We start from the raw sequence: 14505 nt of genomic DNA on the forward strand, positions 1-14505 counted from the left end.
TGCTGGATTCAGCTTGCTAGTATTTTTGTTGAGGATTTTTACATTTATGTTCATCAGGGATATTGACTGATATTTTCTTTTTTCATTGTGTCTCTGCTGGATTTTGGCATCAGAACCAGAAAAACAACTTTTGCTTTTATTGATCCTTTGTGTGGATTTTCAAGTTTCAATTTTGCTTAGTTCTGTTCTGATTTTATTTATTTTCTTCGGCTAGCTTTGAGGTCTGCTCTTCTTTTTCTAGTTCCTCTAATTGTGATGCTAGAATTTTCACTTGAGATCTTTCTAATTTCTTGATGTAGGTGTTTAGCACTATAAACTTTCTTGTTAACAGCTTTAGCTGCAAAACATAGATTCTGGAATCTTGTGTTTCTGTTTTCATTAATTTCTGCTTTAGCTTTGTTGTTTACATAAAAGTCATTCAGGATCAAGTTGTTTAATTTCCGTGTAATTGTGTGGTTTTGAGAGCTCTTCTTGGTAATGATTTCTATTTTTATTACACTGTGGCCCAAGAGTATGCTTGGTATGATTTTGGTATTTTTGAATTTAATGAGATTTGCTTTATGGCTGCAATTTCTCATGTATTCTGAGATTAATATCGTGTACTATACAGAAGGTGACATCATCACACATCCAGGAAGAAATAAACACTTTCTGTTGATGTTTTGAAATCATGTCCGAAATGAGAAGGAAGCAGCTTGCGCCCTTGGATCCATGGTTCCGCCTGTGGCCTCCAGAGGGCGACGTTGCACAAGGGAAGCATCTGTTTTCATCGCAGCCATTCTCATCTACTGAGCCTCACCTCCCTGAAGCTGGGTGATGCAGCTCACTGATGTCTGTGTAGATAGGAAGTTGTGACGACAGCAAGAGGTCAGGACACATCCAGACTCCTCGAGGGAAGGCCTCTTTCTGTTTTTGAAACTTTTCAAAGCCAGAGACTTGTCCAGTCCAGTCCCCCACTGCTCCCAACTCCTGATGCTCAGCGCCCTTGGCTTCTGTCTGCCCTGCTCATGGTCCTACGGGTTTGCCACTGCTCAGCCATGCTCCCGCTGCTGCTCGTCGCAGTGCTCGAGATGATTTTTATCCTGGGTGAGTAACATTCTATTCTTTTTCCTTCCACAGAAGGAATTACAGAATCTAAATTGAGACACATTTTTTTTTTATACTCACAAAGCATTGATGTTGCAGGAGGAACCAGAGCCCAGTCTGTGACCCAGCTTGACAGCTAAGTCCCTGTCTCTGAAGGAACCGCTGTGGAGCTGAGGTGCAACTACTCATTTTCTTTTTCACTGTCTCTCTTCTGGTATGTGCAATACCCCAACCAAGGACTCCAACTTCTCCTGAAGTATGCATCAGGACCCACCCTGGTCAAAGGCATCAACGGTTTTGAGGCTGAATTTAAGAAGAATGAGACCTCCTTCCACTTGAGGAAACCCTCAGCCCATATAAGCGACGCGGCTGAGTACTTCTGTGCTGTGAATGCCACAGTGCCTGAGACTGCAGGAGAGCTGAATGCAAACCCCCTGAGATGCTGAGACTTTCTGTGACTAAAGAACTCAACCTGGGAACTTTTCAAGAAGCTATCTCTTTTTCTGTGCCCTTTGAAGGCATATAGGGCGGGGTAGGCTGAATCCTTGAGAGTGTTTGTCTCCGGAATAATTGCTCCAATGTCAATGTCATGCCACATTCAAGATACACTTTGTCCCACAGGGAGGTTTCCTGATGAATTTCTTCAGGAGGGACCTCCTGCACACTCTGAAGAAAGTACATCACAAGGTGTCAGAGCTCTGAAATAAAAAGCAACAGCATTTTTATAACAAAATTATTTCTAGAATTCATTATGATTAGTATTGCCTCAGTATTAATGGTATAATCCATGAATAATTGATGTGATTGATTAGAATGTTAGCTAAAAGCTGTGCAGGATAGATTCTCAATTAGGGCAACCCATACAGCACAGAGTCTCAATCAGCATACTGTAGATTCTCAACCTAGATTTGAACCTTAACTTCTAGCACATACATCATATCTCACTGTGAGGTATTGGCATATTTAAAGTAAATTAGACATAATATCAAGATTTTTAATCTTGTGAGCATTATGCAAAACAGGAAATTAAACATAAATCTAAGTAAAATATTGAAAAACTAAGCCACTAAGTTGTGATTTTTTTTGAAGCAACTATTCCAGTGATTTCCAGGTTACAAATTTGAGGAATAAAAATGTAACCAATAAAAAGATATCAAATACACTAGATTCAACTACTTTAAAACTTGAGGGATTTTATTTTAAGAGATTACACAAATTTATTATATAAAATTACACAACCAAAATTTCCAGTTACATTATCAGACAATACATTAATTCTAATAGGGGTATCCAAGACCAGGGTACGCTATTATTTACTTGGAAATAATTATATCAAAGAAACCAACATGTTTAAGACATTTTATGTACGTGATTATGACTCAAAATTTTTATTTGCAGTTTGATCACATGGTAGAATTTAAAAATGCTTCCCAAAATACTATAAAATGTTCACACATTTTATTTTTAAGAAGCAAATGATTTTATAATTTTTCTTGACAAAAATTATGAAATGAATCATCTTGCTTCTTAAAAATATTTTCAATGGTCTAAGTCTCCTCTTTTAAAATGAGATGAAGTGGTAATCTTCCCTTATTATAAAACATGTATTTAAAGTAGTTTAAAAATATTCCTATGAATTGAGTTAAAGAGGGTAGAAGTTTATAATCAAAGGTATTTAGACTTAGCTTCTTCTGTTGCACCAAACACTCAGGCTCTTGCTTTTTGGTCCTTTGGCTGCTGACTTTCTTTAGTTACTTCTTAGAGTGCCACCTCTTCCAGTTTTACTTTTGTCTCCCTTCCCATTTTTGTTTGTAGTTTTTCTGACAGATTTGTCCTATTGTTGTGCCGTTTATAGCCCTTTCTTTTGATTATGTGTAAAATTGCAGGCCAAGAACACTTAACATGATGTCTATTTTAACAAAATTTTAAGTGTACAACTCAATTATTGGCACAATGTTGTATAGCAGATCTCTAGTAATTCTTCATCATATCTAGTGAAAACTTTATACCCCTTCATCAACATCGCCCCATTTCTTCTTCTCCCAGCCCCAAGAATGCCAACCACCATTCTACTCTCTACTTCTATTTGACCGTTTTAGTATCTCATATATAAGTGGAATCATGCAGGCCTTCTATGACTGGCTTATTTCACTTAGCATCATGCCCTTAGAGTTAATCCATGTTGTTGCATGTGGCAGGATCTCCTTTTATAAAGGTTGAAGAATGTTCCATTTTATGCATGTATCACATTTTCTTTATTCATTCATCTATCAATAGATATTTAGATTGTTCCCACATTTTGGCTAATGTGAATAATGTTTCAGTGACCATGGGAGGGAAGATATTTCTTCAAAATCCTAAATTAAACTTTTTTGGATAAATAACCAGTAGTGGGATTGCTGAATCATCTGGTACTATTTTTAATTCTAGGGTGAAACTCCATACTGTTTTTCATAATTGCTGCACCATTTTGCAGCGAGGGTTCCAACTTCTCCACATTCTTATCAACATGGTTGTTGTTGTTTTACAATACCAAACTTAAAAGGTGAGACGTAATAACTCATTGCGATATCTCATTTCTTTGATGATTAAGGATGCTGAGCACATTTTCATATAACTTTGGACAATTTGTATGTCTTCTCTGGAGAAACATCTACTTAAATCCTTTGCCAATGTTTCAATCAAGTTATTAAAACTTTGATAGTTGTAGGAGTTCCCTATATAGTTTGAAGATTAACCCCTTATCAGACATATGGTTTGCAAATATTTCTTTCATTCCATATTTTGGCTTTTTTATATTGATTATTTTCTTTGATGGGAAGAATCTTTTAAATTTTGTAAAGTCCTGCTTATCTACTTTTGGTTTTGTTGCCAGTGCCTTTGGTGTCATATACAAGAATTGGCTGTTGCCTAGACCAGTTATGGAGAGTTTCCCATATATTTCTCCAATAGTTTTACAGTTTCAGGTTTTACATTTTTAATTAATATTGAATTGATTTTTGTGCATTTTGTTAGATAGGAGTCCAATTTCATTCTTTTGCAAGTGGTTATCCAGTTTCCACGGCACTATTAGTTGAAGAGACTACCGTTTCCCCATTATGTATTCTTGATGCCTTTGTCAAACATCAGTTGAGTGCATCTGTGTGGGTCTATTTTTCAGCTCTCTATTCTGTTCCATTGGTTTGTATGTTTGTCTTTGTGATAATACTACGATGTTTTAATTACTGTAGCTTTGTAATATATTCTGAAATCAAGAAGTAGGGTGCCTTTAGCTTTGTTTTTTTTTTTTCCTCAGGATTATTTGAGCTATTCTGGGCCCTTTGTGTTTCCATAGAAATTTTAGAATTAAAATTTTAGTTTTTCCTATTTCCACAAAAGTTTCATTGGGATTTTGATAGGGATAGCATTGTAGATTGTTTTGAGTAGTATAAACATCATAACAATATTAAAATTTCCAATTAATGAACATAGACGATCTTTCATTTATTTGTGCCTTCTTTAATTTTTCTTATCAATGTTTTGTAGTTTTCTGTGTACAAGCCTTCAGCCTAATTAGTTAAGTTTACTTCTAAACATTTTTTTTTTAGCTATTATAAATGGGATTGTTTTCTTGATTTTTTTAAAGGACATTTATTGTTAATGTGTAGAAATGGCACTGATTTTTGTGTGTTGATGTTTATAGCCTACAACTTCACTGAATTCATTTATTATTTCTAATAGACTTCTTTTCTTTGGTGGAGTCTTCAGGGTTTTTAGTGAACTTATGTCATCTACAAACAGAAATAATTTTACTTCTTTTCTCATTTCAGTACCTTTAATATTTTTCTTGTCTATTTATTCTGGCTAGGATTCCTAGTACTATTCTGAATAGAAGTGGGGAGAGTGAAATCCCTATCTTGTTCTGATCTTAGAGGAAAGCTTTTTGTGTTTCACCATTGAGTGTGATATTAGCTGTGGGCTTTTTATATATGGCCTTTATTATGTCGGAATAATTTCCTAATTCATTGGATATTTTTATCATGAAATGTGAAGCAGGTTCACTGTGCACTGGTTACCAATTTATCTGAGTCCAGTGAGACAGAACACCCATGTATATAACAAGGTACATGAAGTAGGTTTATTAATTACAGATAAGCAAGGGACAACAGAAGCGTAGGCTTCATTGCAAACAGGTCCCCCAAGCTCAGGAGAGCTGCCTAGGGTGGATGGAGTATCATCTGCATGTGGCCCAATTGTACCACACCTAAGGGACCCCAGAAATTAGCATGCACCTGGGTTTTAGACCCCTGGGTGATGTGACACCCTGGGCTAAAAAGCATTGAAGGACACTCTATTTCTAGGGGGCAACTGAAATACAGTCAGCCCATTTCAGCCATTTCATTCCTGTCTGAAGATGTTACATTCCCAGTACATTCTACAGTTATTCTTAAGAACTACAAACAAGAAAATGTAGAAAACTGGATTGGTCCAAGACCACATGGAGAACCATCCTACGTGAAACGTTGTTGAATGTTGTCAGGTTCTTTTCCTGCGTCTATTGAGATGATCACGTAATTTTTACCCCTCATTTTATTATGTATTATGCCACATTAATTCATTTGTGTATATTGAAACATTCTTGCATACCAGGGATAATTTCCACTTGGTCATTGTATACGATCCTATTAGTGAGCTATTGAATTTGGTTGGCTAGTATTTAATTGAGGATTTTTGCATCTATGTTCATCAGGAATATTGACCTGTAATTTATCTTCTGTAGTGCTTTGTCTGGCTTTGGCATCAGGTTAATAATGGCTTCATAAAATAAGTTTGGAAGTATTTCCCCTCCAATTTTTTGTAAGAATTTAAGAATGATTACAGTTAATTCTTCTTTATTTGGTTGGTAGAACTCACTAGTGAAGCCATCAGGTCCTGTGCTTTTCTTTGTTAAGAAGTTTTGGATTGCTGAATCAATTTCCTTACTAGTTATAAATCTGTTAAGATTTTTCTATTTCTTCATGATTCTGTCTTGGTAGGTTATATGTTTTTATAAACTTATGCATTTCTTCTAGGTTATCCAATTTGTTAGCGTATAATTGTTTGTAATAGTCTCTTAAGATTCTTTTTATTTCTGCAGCATCTGTTGTAATGTCTTCTTTTACAGTTTTAGTTTATTTGAATCTTATCTCTTCTTTTTCAGTCTAACTAAAAGATTGTCAATATAGCTTATGTTTTCAAAACTGTTTTATTTTTTCTGTTTTTTATACTTTATGTTTTATTTGTTTCTGCTCTAATATTTATTATTTTCTTCTTTTCACTAAATTTGGACTTCATTTGTTCTTTTTTTTCTAGCTCTTTGAGATGTTGTTTTTTGTTTGAGATCTTTTTGAATTTAAGCATTTATTGCTATAAACTTCCCCATTAGTACTGCTTTTGCTGCATTCTATAAATTTTGATATGTTGCATTTTTGTGTTTATATCTCAAAACATTTTCTAATTTCCCTTTTGATTTTTTTGACCACTTTGTCGCTCAAGAATATGGTGTTTAAGTTTCATTTTTTTTTTAAATTTTCTAGTTTTGCATCTGCTATTTATTTCTAGTGTTATTCCATTCTCATTAGAAAAAATATGTGGCATGATTTCACTTTCTTAAATTTGTTGAGACTTGTTTTGTGGCTGGGCACGGTGGCACATGCCTGTAATCTTAGCACTTTAGGAGGCTGAGGTGGGAAGATTGCTTGAGGCCAAGAGTTTGAGACCAGTCTGGGTAACAGTGAGACTCCTTCTCCACAAAAAATAAAAGTATTGGCTTAGTGGGGTGGTGTGTATCTGTAGTCTCAGCTACTCAGGAGGCTGAGGTGGGTTGATTGCTCAAGTCCAGGAGTTCGAGGCTGCCATAAGTCACGGTGGCGTCATTGCACTCCAGCCTGGACAACACAATGAGACCCTGTCTCAAAAAACAAAACAACAAAAACTTGTTTTTGTGGCAAAAATGTGATCCACCCTGGAGGCTGCTTTGTGTGTACTTACGAAGACTGTATATTCTGTGTATACTGACTTCATATGGGAGAAGACCCTCACTATTCAGCATGGACAGATATTTTGGGGGCCTCTCAAATATTGTGCTAGTCCAAACCACCATCTTTGTTTTGACTGGTCCCCAGGCATCTAGAGAATGTTGGTCCCATCAGTGTTCTGAGACAAGTGAGATGGAAACCAATTCCTTGAGAACTCCCAGAAAAATTGGAACAATGGACCTCTGGTTCAACTCTTTCCCTTCCCAAGGAGAATGTAGGAGCTGGCAATTGTTTTGCCCACTGTGTCTGCACTAAATTGGGGGAAGGGCTATGGTGAGCGCTTATGTGGTATTTCAAAATGCCCTCTTTGTTCTCAGTGACCCTAGGCATCAGGAATACACTGGGTTCTATCAATGCTCCTGACAGGTGCGATGGAAGCCAGTCTCTCAGGCAGTCTGTGGAAAAACTAGAGTGTTGGATGTAATGTCCAACTCTTTCCCTCTCCAGGGAGAGGCTGAAACTGGGGCTTTCCTCTCATTTATGGGACACTGTGCTGGGGTAGGAATTAGGGCAAGAAGATGTCACAAACTTTCCTGTCATCTTTGATGTGGCTGGTTTCTTGATTATTCAGGGTGCTGAAGACTCTCAATTAGTTACTGGGTTTTTCACAGGTGAATTGATTTATTTATTGCTATTGAATTGGTGTGTCTACTGGGGAAAAGAGGGTTAAGGGATTCCTGTTCTGCTATCTTGCTGATGTCACTTCTTTCAGAGACGGAATTCTTACTGTTCTCCTCATGGGCTTCTTTGTTTGCTCTTCACCAGAACTGACCTCCTTTGGGCATCTAGCTGAATGCAATGTTCACTGTGGGCATGGTGGTGCCTGAGTGCCAGCAGGCAGCCCTGCAATGAGAGCCCAATTATATGATTTAAACCTTTCTTGACATTTCTTTTAGCTGTGCCTCTTAAGCAGTAGAAGGCTGGATATGTAAATCATTCAGATCATTTCTATACCTTAATAGAAAAATTTAGCTTTTTAAACTTATATATACATGCATTTATTGCGACAGCTGGTATTTTTAACTTATCTTACTTGTCATGGTGACATTTGACATTGTAGAACACTCCCTTCCTGAAATACTTTCTTTATTGCTTTTTAGAAATCCCAATCTTTTTTTTCATTCTCCTCCAGTATTATCAGTTGTTCCTTCTCAGTCTTTTTTGCTATTTTTGTCCCCTCATTTATCTAATCTTTAAACATTGTCATGCCTCAGAAATTTATCCTTGGAACTCTCATTACTTTACTGCTGCCACCCTGATCCAAGCTACAGTCATCTCTTGTCTGGTTGATTGAAAGAAACCTAACTGATCTTCCTTCTTTCACCACTGTTCCTCTTCTGTCTGTTCTCCATGCAGCAGGAGAAGTAGTCTTTAAAACATAACTCAGATAATTTCATTTCTGTGCTCACAACTATATAATGTCTTACCATCTAATGCAAATGAAAACCAAATTCTTTACTATAATATGCAAATCAATTTAGCTTCCTGCCATGTCTTTGATATTTGGCATCAGCTGCCACCTCCCTGCTTATTCCCTCTTTCCAGCCTCGCTGCACTTACTGTAGCTCTAACATACCAATTGTCTTCCTGCCTCAAGGTCTTTGCAGCTGCTCATTTCTCTGCCTTGTGTACTAGTACTCCAGGTAACCACATGGCTCATTTCTACACTTTATTCCACCAAATAGACATGCAAATATTTACTGCAGATTCTTTTTGAAATAGAGAAAATTAAAATACCAGGTGTTTCTCAGAGAATAGCTATAGAAACTGTGATAAATCTATAAAATGGAATATTCAGAAGAAAACATGTTAACATCAATAGGTTATCCAGACATATAATTTGGTACCAAACACATTGTAAACTGCTGTGTGCTTGAAAGTTATAGTCAGATAGAAATTTAAACTATATATATAGAGAGAGTATGTATTCATCCATATGTTCCACAATATTTTTAAATTAATAATAAAAATAGGCTCCAACTTCTTTCTACATCTTTGTCCATTTACTCTTCTTTTATTTTCATTTAGTGAGGGTCTCTATTCAACTCCTAAGCTTATTTAGCCTCTTGATTTCCTTCTGTTTTATCTTTTCTAGGAACAGACAACAACGATCATATTCTCCTCAAACCTTTATCTAACCATCCTTTGTTGTAAGAAATGTCTCCTTATTTCTGAGGTCATTTTGTACTTTTTGAGGTGCTACTTGATGTATATAAAAACACACACATATACACATTTGTCTTTCCCACTAAACTGCAATGTCTTGTGAGTAGAGAAAATGCCTTACTAATTTTTTAATTTCTTAGGATCTAGCACAAGATATAGCTTATAGTAGACTTCAATAAATTACTAAGGACTTATTCTGACATAAATTGGAGAAATCACATTAAAACTTGAATATGCAGTTTGACAAAAATATTTTAATACGGTAATCTCTAGTATATGGAATTTGGAGGAAAAAAGTTTACTTTTCTTAAAAAAAAAATCACCATAAGCCTGACAGTTTTTGCTCTTGACAATCTGTGGGCGGTTCTTCAGGAGAGAATTGGGATGAAGGCTCTGGGACTCCACAGATGAGCTAGTTGGCCTGATGGTTTCAGACCATTAGGAGGCTCTCCAGGCTTTACTCTAAATGAGGAACTTTTCCCTCAATTTCTGAGATAGGTGACTCAGTGAAAAATTGAGAGCATCAGTTAGCAAAGCATCTGAACTAGGCATATATGAAATGGACAGGGAGAGTCTCCATTTACTCATCTACAAAGATGTTCTGTGGCTGTGATGGGTGTCACAGAGATGGTCTCCCAGGAAGATTGATCATAGAAATCAGCAAGGGACATGAAAAAGCTGGAAGCTTTGCAGCTTTAATTTTTATGACTCAAACTTCTAAAATATGAGTTTCTATTCTGACTTTGAAATTATTTCAATAATTTCCACCTTCTTTTATACCTCTTCTGAAACTAGAGAAGCAAGAAAAAGGAAATGAGAAGAAATGAGAAAAAGATAATGAAAATATTCAAAAAGAGGATAAAAGAGAGAAAAAGAAATAAGAGATAAGGGGAAGAGAAAGATGATACATTTAATTAATTTCAAAATGTGGCCTATGCCTCATATAGTTTCCGTGTCGCAAGGTTAAAAAGTTCTAGAGATCTGATGCACGACAGTGTGAAGATAATTACCACTACCGAATTGCACACTTTAAAATAGTTAAGATGGTCAGTTTAGTGTTATGTGTTTTTTACCACAATAAAAAATGTGGTCTCTACCTCTTGTTCACAGAGCAGGACTGGCAGATTGGGCTGCAAAGTAAATGGAGAAAGTGTTGGATAGGAGAAGAGAGATGGAAATAGGCTAGGGTAGCCATCATACACATGTGCTGTTTCTCTATCAACCAAAGACTTGTTGGAGACATTTTATATGTTCATGATGACCACATGTCCTATGTTAACAGAATTCTCTTAATTTAATAGTATTGTATTTACTCCATTAAAGATAATTAAATTAATAATGCATTCAATGAGATATTCTTTCTTTGTGAGAGCTTTCTTACGAATGAGATCGTAATCACTTTTCAAATCACATGTCCTGATTTTTTGGCTAAGGAAATTGGGCCACTGACCCTGATAATTTTTTCAGGCTATACTTGATCCAGATGAGGCTCCCATTTGTCTCGGAGGTATCTTTTCCCTTTCTTCACTCCCCTCCCAACATGTCCGATTACTGGGCACTTTAACTGGAGGCAATGCTGAGAGCTTAAAAAACCCAGACACTTCCGTGTCCCCAGTCAGCAATGCCGCACTCAGCAGGTACTGACACCAGCAACTATGCCAGCACACTGCGGGAAACTGGAGGAAATCTCATTGCTCTCTGATCTCATTGTATTCCACCTCATTTAAGTAAAAGCATATCTGTTACTTTCTTCTGAGCTATTTGGAGGCCAGAGAAGAGACTTTCTTAAGACAATTAGTTTTCTTTTTAGAAGAAAAGATATCTGCAGGGCAAGCTATCTCCATGACCCATAGTTTTCTGCTTTTAATCCTGGAGTTTCTGGCTACTTGACCCCAGATTTATATCTGACCCCAAAATGGGACACCTCACTTGAGCTCTCTCAACATAGCTTGACTGATAGCCAGAGAAACTCTTTGGTTAAGGACTAGGGATTGGGGCCATTTTCAATCTACCATTTTTTCTAGAATTTTACTCTTTCTAAGCCAAATGATTGTTCCCCCTTTTTTATGGCCTTTCTTTTATTTCTTACTTACTTACTTTTTTTTTTTTTTTTTTTTTTTTAAAGCTTATAGAACTAAAATCCTAAAGGGCCATTTCATGTGTGAGGAGTAAGGTCAGAATCAATGATGCTGGATGGAAAATAAAATAACTTGATCTGGTAATGTTTAAACATTTCATTAAAACATCTGTATAGAAGCTTAAATTTCTATGGAGTGTTATCTATCAATATTTTCTCTTATGCTTTTTGACTTTCATGCTTAGAAAATCCATGACCATTCTAAATTTGTTTTACAAGCTTTTAATTTTACTTAAAGTATTAAATGTTATGTCCTTTGAACTTTATTTTGTAACAGGTATTAAGGTAGGCATCCTAACTTATCTGCCAACTTCCAAATGATTGTTAGGATTACACATTTTCCCCAATTTAAACCAAATTTCCATATGCATTTGTATATTTGGACTTTATATTCTACTTCATTAATCCATATATGTGGATTTAAAAAATAATCTTCTATTTCAATTAATACAGCATCACACTTTTTCCTACTAACTGAGGAGGAAATTCTCATTCTCCGTGTATTTGAAGGTTTCCTGAAGCCTGAGCTAGCCGCAGTATTGCATTTGGCCTCTAGAGGGGGATGTTACACAAATGGAATTTAATGGTCAAAAACAACCAGATCTTTTTGAAGAAGAGCTTTTTGTTTTACACGCTGGGTAAACTAATCCACCTCTCTGTCAGAGTGTCCATGTGGCTGAATTGTTTCCAGAAAAGACCTCCAGAAAATAGATTCCAGTTTCTCCACCGCTCAGACATGAAGCCCACCCTCATCTCGGTGCTTGTGATAATATTTACACTCAGTGAGTAAAGCCTCTCTTTAATCTATTTTTCTATAGTCTTCTGATTTAGAACAACGTTAATGAATATCATCCCCAGTATGTAAGGCTCGTCCTGATTCATAATTGTTATTATAGGAGAAACAAGAGCCCAGAGAGTGACTCAACCCGAGAAGACCCTGTCTGTCTTTGAAGGCGCCCCAGTGCATCTGAAGTGCAACTACTCGTATTTTGGGAGTCCTGAGCTCTTCTGGTATGTCCACTACCCCAAACAACGCCTCCAGTTACTCCTGAGACAAATTTCTAGAGAGAGCGTCAAAGGCTTCACTGCTGGCCTTAACAAAGGCGAGACATCCTTCCATCTGGAGAAACCATTCGCGCAAGAGGAAGACTCAGCCACGTATTACTGTGTTCTAAGTGGCACAGTAGCTGGTTTTGCAAGGAAGCAGAACACCCTTTAGTTACAGGAGATATTTCTTTGTAAACTCTCTGTGTGGCCACAGTGGGGCATTCTTTCTCCAGATATTAACATTAATTTTGTCCCCTAGATATTATATCATCAGCTGTCAGTTAGCTATAGGATTACCTCATAATTTTTTCCAAAAAATTCTCAATTTCTACCCTGCTTAAATTAGTTTTCAAAATAGTAGATGTATTTATTTTGTCTAGTAGTACTGGAAACATACTTTTGAAATAAAAACTATATTGCATGGCATAAAAAGTATCATTTTCTTGGTCCAGAGGTCCTGGCCAGGCTTCCATGGCACAGTCTTACCTCTTCAGCTCCTCTGCTTCCCCACATGATCCCTGCATGTGGTTGTCACCGCATACCTGAGCACAGTTCCTTAAAGTGCTCTGCTCTTTCACGGCTTGTGATTGTTCATCTTTCTGTATCTATTACCTTTCTTCCCATGTGTTTCATAGATTGAGATAGGAGTATCTCAGTTAGAGTCTACCAGGAAAAATGAAACCCAGTAATTTGAACAATGAAGTTTAATATAAAGATTTATTAAATAATAATGAGTAATAACTGCTAATGGGTAAAAAGAATATAGGAACACACATGTAAGCAGAAGTTCCCGTCTCTAGGACTAAGGTAGAATCCTAGGAAAGAAACACATTGGAATAAGCATGACCATTACCCCTCCTGCCAAGGCTATGATTCAGATGTCGTTGGGAGTGGGTAGCTGCAGCCTGCTGGATGGTGGAAAAGTTTGCTGAGGTGCCAGAGAAAAACACTGACAAGCAAAAAAATACCTACTAGGATTCCAACACAACTCATAGGCAGCCTACAAAACAGTGCTGCTGAACTTGCTTGTGGTGGTTGTGAAACTTGCCAAGAAACCACCTGTCAGGCTGCCATGAACCTTACTGGAGCGGGGTGCCACTGTGTGTCCCACAGGCCAACCAAGCAGGTGGGACAAGAAGTGTGGAAAACATACCAGAACGAGGAAGAGAAGTGTCATCCTTCTGCAGGACCTTTCCAGCCCCCTCTGCTGACAAAGCTTAATATCAAATATTTAGAAGTTCCAGATCCAGTTCACAACTAAGGTAATGAGGGTGGATTTGGAGCTGAGAGGTAATACATTGATAACTGTCACACCCTATCCCTCAGGCTACTGATCTTTCATATGCATTCCTTTTTTATTTTATTTTCTTTTTTTGAGATGGTGTCTCATTCTGTCGCCCAGGCTGGAGTGCAATGGTGTGATCTTAGTTCACTGCAATCTCCACCTCCTGGGTTCAAGTGATTCATCTGCCTCAGCCTCCCAAGTAGCTAGGACTACAGGTGTCTGCCACCATGTCCAGCTAATTTTTGTATTTTTAGTAGAGACACGGTTTCACCATGTTGGCCTCGCTGGCCCCAAACTCCTGACCTCAGGTGATCCACCCTCCTCGGCCTCCCAAAGTGCTGGGATTACAGGCATGAGCCACTGCACCTGGCCCATATGCATTCCTACATGCATATTTGAACTTCCAAACAACAATGAATTGACATTATGTTTCTACCTAACAAGCTAAAGCTGTCCTTGAACAAGTGAAGTTTTCATTATTTCTCCCAAATGAGAGGAACCATAGTCCCAACAACCGCTGTATGAATCTCTGACTATATTAGCCACATCTCAAATTCAGAGGAAGTTCCACTGAATATGCTGTTATATACAGACTAAATTATAAAGTTAATCTCCAATAATTTACATATATAAGAATTATAATAAGAAAGAGAGAGAAGAAAATGGCAGCATATACAAAGCAACACCTACATATGATGAGCAAAGAGAAAATATAGAAAGCTACTACA

At 37.1% G+C, this 14505-nt stretch overlaps 3 gene segments (V, D, J or C); all 3 read left to right on the top strand.

The window, feature by feature from the left end:
* The window catches only part of LOC116541450, a 544521-nt gene that overhangs the window by 22423 nt on the left and 507593 nt on the right, over positions 1 to 14505 (top strand).
* Positions 786 to 2145, top strand: LOC116541459. The segment is given in 2 exon segments: positions 786 to 1086; positions 1186 to 2145. Coding segments are annotated over 2 exon segments (426 nt in total).
* LOC116541452 lies at positions 11482 to 13320 on the top strand. The segment is given in 2 exon segments: positions 11482 to 12227; positions 12342 to 13320. Coding segments are annotated over 2 exon segments (543 nt in total).

The sequence above is a fragment of the Sapajus apella genome, unplaced genomic scaffold, assembly GCF_009761245.1.
Source record: "Sapajus apella isolate SASKATOON/1434 unplaced genomic scaffold, GSC_monkey_1.0 scaffold151, whole genome shotgun sequence".
NCBI classification, from domain to species: domain Eukaryota; kingdom Metazoa; phylum Chordata; class Mammalia; order Primates; family Cebidae; genus Sapajus; species Sapajus apella.